The sequence below is a fragment of the Carlito syrichta genome, unplaced genomic scaffold, assembly GCF_000164805.1.
Source record: "Carlito syrichta isolate Samal-C Ts95f unplaced genomic scaffold, Tarsius_syrichta-2.0.1 Scaffold287509, whole genome shotgun sequence".
In the NCBI taxonomy this organism is placed as follows: domain Eukaryota; kingdom Metazoa; phylum Chordata; class Mammalia; order Primates; family Tarsiidae; genus Carlito; species Carlito syrichta.
The window spans coordinates 185,064-192,988 of record NW_007231605.1 but is presented as its reverse complement, the minus strand read 5'-3'; the positions used below and the strand labels follow the sequence as shown (position 1 = coordinate 192,988).

At 47.5% G+C, this 7,925-nt stretch overlaps 1 protein-coding gene across 1 annotated transcript in view; it reads left to right on the top strand.

The window, feature by feature from the left end:
• KIF17 (kinesin family member 17) overlaps positions 1-7,925 on the top strand; it is a 44,602-nt gene that overhangs the window by 33,500 nt on the left and 3,177 nt on the right. The window contains 2 exon segments of the mRNA XM_021709858.1: positions 5,186-5,444; positions 6,522-6,592. Of these exon segments, the coding sequence (XP_021565533.1) occupies positions 5,186-5,444; positions 6,522-6,592 (330 nt within the window).

Below are 7,925 nucleotides of genomic sequence, written 5' to 3'. Positions count from 1 at the left end.
GGGTCTCGAACCCGTGGGCTCAGGCAATCCACTCACCTCAGCCTCCCAAAGCATGAGATTACAGGCTGAGCCACTGAGCCCAGCTTAATTTTTTGATTTAATGTAGAGATGAGGTCTTGCCAAGTTGCCCAGGCTGGTCTTAAACCCATGGGCTCAGGCAATCCTCTAACCTCGGCCTCCCAAAGTACTGGGATTATTAGGTGTGAGCCACAGCGCCCAGCCTAGAAAGTTTTCAATTTACTTTGCCTAGATCCATCAGAGGAATCATTATTTATGGCAACTATAATCTTCCAAGATGTATTTCTTTTTTTTTTTTGAGTTGGAGTCTCACTCTGTTGCCCAGACTGGAGTGCAGTGGCCGCTTCTGGCCGCCGCAGCCTCGACCTGCTGGGCTCCGGCGATCCTTCTGCCTCAGCCTTCCAAGTAGCCGGAATTACAGGCATGCACTACCACGCCCGGCTGATTTTTTGATTTATTGTAGAGATGAGGTCTCGAACCCGCGGGCTCAGGCAATCCACTCACCTCAGCCTCCCAAAGGCGCAGGATTACAGGCTGAGCCACCGAGCCCGGCCAAGATGTATTTCTTAAGTAATAAGGCTTGAAAGTCAAAATCACTTCTTGATCCATAGGCTGCAGAATAAATGTTGTGTTAACAGGCAGGAAAACAACATTAATCTCTTTGTACATCTTCCTCAGAACTCTTGGGAGACTAGGTACATCATCAATGAGCAGTAATAGTTTGAAAAGAAACTTTTTTTCTGAGCAGTTCTCAACAGTGGGCTTAAAATAGTCAGTAAACCATGCTGTAAACAGATGTGCTGTTATCCAGGCTTTGTCGTTTCATTTATAAGCTCAGGCAGAGTAGATTTAGCATACTTCTTAAGGGCCCTACGATTTTTGTAATGGCAAATAACCTTTTTTTTTTTGAGTCAGAGTCTTGCTCTGTTGCTCCAGCTGGAGTGCAGTGGCACAATCATAGCTCACCACAGCCTCGACCTACTGGGTGCAGGAGATCCTTCCACCTCAGCCTCCTGAGTAACTGGGCTACAGGCATGTGCCACTACACCTGACTAATTTTTGTATTTCTTGTCGAGATGAGGTCTTGCTATATTGTCCAGTCTTGAACTCCTAGGCTCAAGCTATCCTCTCACCTCAGCCTCCCAAAGTGTTGAGATTACAGATGTGAGCCACCCACCTGGTCGCAAATAAGCACTGACCTCAAGTTAAAATCACCAGGCACATTAGCCTCTAGCAGGAGAATCAGCCTGTCCTTTGAAGCTCTGATTCAGGCATTGACTTCTCCTCTCAGCTATGAAAGTACTACATGGCATCTTCTTCCAATAGAAGGCTGTTTCATCTACACTAAAAAATCTATTTAGTGCAGCCGCCTTCCTCAGTTATCTGAGCAAGCACTTCTGGATAGCTTGCTGCTGCTTCTTCATTAACTCTTGCTGTTTTACTTGCCCTTTTGTGTCTGCAGACGGCTTCTTTCCTTAAACCTCACGAAGCAACCTCTGCTAGCTTACACTCTCCTTCTGCAACTTCCTTACCTTTCTCAGCCTTCACAGAATTGGAGGGGGTTAGGGCCTTGCTCTGAATGAGACTTTGGCTTAAAGGAGTTTTATGGCTGGTTTGATCTTCTATCCAGACCACTCAAGCTTTCTCCAGATAAGCAATAAGGTGGTTTTGCTTTCTTATAATTCATGTGTTTTCAGGAGAAGCACTTTTAATTTCCTTCAACAACTGAACTTTTCCTTTGCAGTCACAGCTAACTGTTTAGACCTCCCAGCCTGGCTTTCAGCCTCTCTCTCCTTTTTTTTTTTTTTTTTAGAGTCGGGGTCTTACTCTGTTGCCCAGGCTGGAGTGCAGTGGCATGATCATGGCTCACTACAACCTCAACCACCTAGGTTTAGGTGACTCTCCTGCCTCAGCCTCCTGAGTAGAGGGGACTACAGGCACATGCTACCACACCCAGCTAGTATTTTTGATTTTTTGTAGAGACAAGGTATCACTATGTTGCCTAGGCTGGTCTCAAACTCCTGGGCTCAAGTGATCCTACTGCTTTAGCCTCCCAAAATTCTGGGATTACAGGCATAAGCCACCATGCCTAACCATTGTCCATTTTAAAATTGTGTTGTTTGTCTTTTTATTATTGAGTTGTAAGGATTCTTCATATATTCTAGATACAAATACATTATGAGATATATGACATTAATATTTTCTCTCATTCTGTGGGCTGTCTTTTCTTTTTTTTATAGTATCTTTTGAAGCTTAAAAGTTTTCTTTCTTTCTTTCTTTCTTTTTTTGTTGGAGTCTTATTCTGTTGCCCAGGCTATAGTACAGTGGCACTTTCATGGCTACTGCAGTCTCGATCTGCTTTGCTCAGGCAATACTTCTGCCTCAGTCTTCCAAGTAGCTGGAACTACAGGTGTGCAACACCACACCCAGCTAACTTTTTGATTTTATTGTAGAGACAAGGTCTCACCATGTTGCACAGGCTGGTCTTGAACTCTTGGGCTCAGGCAATCTTCTTGCTTCTGCTTTCCAGAGTGCTGGGATTACAGACATGAACCACTGCACCCAGCAAAAATTTTAATCTTGGTGAAGTTCAATTTTATTTTGTTGTTGTTGTTGTTACTTTTGGTATTATTCCTAAATTCAAGATAACAAAGACTTACACCTATGACTTTTCCAATCCAAGGTAATAAAGATTTATGCCTATATTTTCTTCTAAGAGTTTTATGGTTTTAATTCTTACATTTAGGTTTTGATTCACTGTGAGTTAATTTTTATATATGGTGTGAGGTAGGAATCAAACATCATCAACTGTAAATATTCAGTGTTCCCAGCATCATTTGTTGACAAAACTATCCTATCTTCATTGAATTGTCTTGACATCTTTGTCAAAAAATTGACTGTAAATGTGAGAATTTATTGAGAATAATATAAGGTGGAAGGATTGCTTGAGCCCAGGAGTTCAAGGCTGTGATGAGCTATGATCGTGCTGCTGCTGCACTTCAGCCTGAGTGACAGAGTGAGCCCCCAACTCAAAAAAAAGTTAAAAAAAAAATGAAATAAAGTGAGCAAAATATCTCAACAGACATTTCTCGAAAGAAAATATACAAATGGGCAATAAGCACATGAAAAGATGCTCAACATCATTAGCCATCAGGGAAATGGAACTCAAAACCACAATGAGCTACCACTCCACACCCAATAGAATAACTATAATTAAAAAAAAAGAGACAGGCAAGATGTGATGGCTTATGTCTATAATCTCAGCACTTTGGGAGGCTGAAGCAGGAGGGCCAGGAGTTCAAGACCAGCCTGGGCAACATAGTGAGACCTCACCTTTACAAAAAAAAAAAAAAGACAGCTAACAAATGTTGATGAGGATGTGGAGAAATTGGAGCCCTCGATCACCGGTGGATATGTAAAAGGGTACAGGTGCTTTGGAAAGCAATCTAACCATTCCCCAATTGGTTAAACACAGTGTTACCATGTAACCCAGCTATTATACTCAAGAGAATGAAAATATGTCCATATAAAAACGTGTACACTAATGTGATAGCAGCATTATTCGCAATAGCCCTTAGTCCATTTCCTGCTGTTATATGAGAATACTGGAGACTTGATCATAGTCTGGAGGCTGAAGATCAGCATCTGGTGAGGGCCTTCTGGACTCTGCAACCTGGAATCTGTGGTCAAATCAAGGTGCATCTGACTCTTTTAAAGTTTTTTTGTTGTTGTTATTCTCTTCTTTTTTTTTTTTTTGAGATAGAGTCTCACTCTGTGGCCCAGGCTGGAGTGCAGTGACACGCTCACGGCCACCCCAGCATCCACCTGCTGTGCTCTGGCGATTCTTCCACCTCAGCCTTCCAAATAGCTGGAACTACGGGTGCACACTATCATGCCCGGCTAATTTTTGATTTATTGTAGAGACGAGGCCTCACTAAGTTGCCTGGGTTGGTCTCAAACCTGCGGGCTCAGGTAATCCACTTGCCTCGGCCTCCCAAAGTGCTGGGATTACAGGCTGGGCCACCGAACTCGGCCTCACCTGACTCTTAAGTCGTGTTTGTTATGACTGTGGCAGTGGAAGAGCAAGGGCTGTCCAATCTGAGAGTTTGTGCCTATTGCCCCCTTAGAAAAGTCACTCATGCAGTCCTCTAAGGCCTTTTAGGACCGTGGTGTTGTATATAGGTACTTCCAAAAGGCTCCTGGATACAATGTACAAGCAAGGGATAGTGACTGAGGGCTGGCAGTTGGGCTTTGATAATCAACATTTTCCCTACATTTTGCAGGGCTGGGGACACAATAGGTGCTCACTTAAATGTGGAGTGGAGAAGTGGGAGGATAAATAGATAGATGGAAGGATGGGTAGGTGTTGGAGAAGGTGGGTGAAGAGATGGATGGAGGGACAGCTGGATGAATGGTGGAGATAAGAATGGATGGTAGCTGGGCTTGGTGGAGGCTGAGGTGAGTGGATTGCCTGTAATCCCAGCACTTTGGGAGGCTGAGGTGAGTGGATTGCCTGAGCCCGTGGGTTCGAGACCCGCCTGGGCAACTTGGCGAGACCTCATCTCTACAATAATTCAAAAACTAGCCAGGCATGGTAGCGTGCGCACCTGTAGTTCCAGCGACTTGGAAGGCTGAGGCGGAAGGATCTCTGGAGCCCAGCAGGTCGAGGCTGCGGTGGCCGGGAGCGGCCACTGCACTCCAGTTTGGGTGACAGAGTGAGACTCCAACTCAAAAAAAAAAAAAAAGAATGGATGGCATAGTGACCCGTACCTATAATCCCAGCACTTTGGGAAGCCAAGATGAGAGGATTGCCTGAGTCTGTGGGCTCGAGACCAGCCTGGGCAACTTGGTGAGACCTCTACAACAAATAAAAAAATTTAGCTGGGTGTGGTGGTACATGCCTGTAGTTCTGGCTACTTGGAAGACTGAGATGGAAGGATCACCTGAGCCCAGCAGGTTGAGGCTGTAGTGGCCGTGAGCATGCCATTGCACTCCAGCCTGGGTGACAGAGTGAGAGTCCAACTCAAAAAAAAAAAAGAATGGATGGATGGATGGGTGGACTAGAGCAACTGAGGAGTGGCTGCCGGCAGGACAGCGAGTGGGTGGGGTGATCAGACACATGGAAGGTGTCTTGTCCTGCTCACTGCTTGTCATCCTTTGCCTTCAGCTTCGGGCAGCAGAGGTGGAGATCAAAGATCTGCAGTCAGAGTTCGAGCTGGAGAAGATCGACTACTTGGCCACCATCCGTCGGCTGGAACGTGACTCCGTGTTCTTCCAGCAGCTCCTGGAGAAGGTGCAGCCGCTGATTCGCAGGGACTGCAACTATAGCAACCTCAACAAGATTCGGCGTGAGTCCTACTGGGACGAGGATAACAGCTTCTGGAAGATCCCGGAGCCCATCATCATAAAAACCAGCCTCCCAGTAGGTCAGGAGCTTGGCTCCCCCTTGCCCTCTTCCCACCCTCTGCTGCCACCATCCTGCAGCCTGATGAGAGCCTGGGCCTTGACCCGCAGGCTGTGGGTGCAGCAGACACGTGACCTCGGGTATTTGACATGTTGGGGCTCTGAGAGAGGGCTGTGTTCCGGAGGCAGACAGATATGGGTGGGAATTCTGGCTGCACCATTCCTTGTGTGACTTCTTTGGGACTCAGTATCCTCATTATGAAAGGGGATGGATAACAGCACCTTCCGTCAAGGTGCTATGAGGGTAAAAATGTGTTAATGTATGTAAAATCCTAAGAGCAATGCCTGGTACATGGTAAGTGCTTGGTATACATCATCTTATCATCATTACTACTTCATCCTCACAGCAATACTGTGAAGGATAAAGATGATTATGCCCATTTTTACATATGAGGAAACTGAAGCTCGGAGAGTGTCAGTGACTTGGTCAAAGTCACAGTCACAGCAGTGAGTATGGATAGAAACCAGCTAGTCTGAGTTTCAGGCTTGGTTCTACTTCTGCTTTTGTTGCTGACCGCCTATGTGAGTTTATGAAGGTCAATGTCCCTCTCTGGGCTTCTTTACAAAGAAGAGGTTGGATAAGATGACCTTGAAGGCTCTTCATCTCTTATGTGTCTCAGAGTAAAGTATTTGCCAGGGATCTTTCTCCAGCCACAGACCAGGCTCTGCCTGTTTGGGGGACAAGCAGCATCCCCCATCAGTCCCCCACCAGTCAGTGTTCATCCAGGGCCTACGTCTCTGACATTTACATATGGCGTTGACACCATCCCTGCCAAGACTCCAGCCAGCCCCTTTCCCAGGTGCTCTGGGCAGCAGCAGTCTCCTGCCTGCTCCACGTGCAGGCTATTTTGTCTGGAAGCAGGGGAGCAGCTTCTTAGATGACTGACCCTCCTGTGGCCCGTTTCCCAAAACCATCCCTTGGCTTGGGCTGGGAAGTGCCCTCTCCTGTTTAAGCTTGAGCTAGGCCTGATCCCACCTTCACCTGTGCCCTCTGGGCCTCGCATCGGGCATCAGTGACTTCAGCTTTTGTTTTCTCATAGCAGTTTCAACTGGGCCACAGAGCAAACCAGCTCACAGAAGCTCTGCAGCGGACAACAGCGAGCCATGTGCGGTAAGGCCCCATGAGAAGGAGTGGGCCAGGGCAATGGGCAGGGCTTTGTCCCAGAGTGCCATGGGTCAGCACAACTTCAGGAAGCTGATCTACTTTCCTCCCGCCTAAGGACTGGAGCAGGGGGCTGAGGCTGGACCCTTTTCTATGTCACCTCATTGGCATCTGGACCCTCAACCCCCTCTGGCCCTCATTCAAAGGCACGTACAATCATAAACACCACGGGACAGCCAGGCTCGGTGGCTCAGCCTGTAATCCCGCGCCTTTGCGAGGCTGAGGTGAGTGGATTGCCTGAACCCACGGGTTCGAGACCCGCCTGGGCAGCGAGACCTCATCTCTACAATAAATCAAAAAATCAGCCGGGCGTGGTAGCGCATGCCTGTAATTCCGGCTACTCGGAAGGCTGAGGCGGAAGGATCGCCGGAGCCCAGCAGGTCGAGGCTGCGGTGGCCGGGAGCGGCCACTGCACTCCAGTCTGGGCGACTGAGTGAGACTCCAACTCAAAAAAACAAAAAACAAAAAAACAAAAAAAACACTACGGGACAAGTAGATGGTTCCCAGGGGCCCATCCTGCTGGTGAAGAACAATCTAGGGGACAAGCAGCACATTCTGGTTCCTCAGACCAAAAGGATCCTCAAAGGGTTTGTGAGACAGTAACCAGGATTCTCAGGTCACTTTATTTTCCTATCTACCATTTTTATAGTGCGACAGAAATGTGTGTCCTTAAAGCAGGGATGTTTTGAACGAAACTCTTCAAGTTTCTCTATTAGCTTTGCTGATAGCTACTGTCCCCCAGCAGCCCCCAGAGGCTCAGACAGAAGAACCCCAGCAGGGGTGGCCTCACCATAAGCGGTCGGATTGCAGGTGTGGCTTCAGTGACACAACCACAATGTGAAAGCCTAAGAGTTATTACTTACAGATCCTCCAGCTGGGTAGGGTGACCAGAGAGGGACCCATGGCAGCTGGATCCTCTGCTGGTGCTCTCCTGTCTGAGCCTCTGGTGGCTGCTGGGGACAGCAGCTGCCAGTGACATTAATAGAGAAACTCAAAGAGTTTTGTTCAAAGACAGGGGGTCAGCAAACTTTTTCTGTGAAGGATCCTGTTGTAAATATTGCAGGCTTTGTGGGCCCCGAGGTCTCTGTTGCAGCTACTCAACTCTGCCACTGTGGCACAAAACAGCCATAGATAATACATACATGAATGGTATGTTCCAATAAAATTTTATTTACAAAAACAGTCTGTGAGCCGGGCTTGGTGGCTCAGCCTGTAATCCCGCGCCTTTGGGAGGCTGAGGTGAGTGGGTTGCCTGAGCCCACAGGTTCGAGACCCGCCTGGG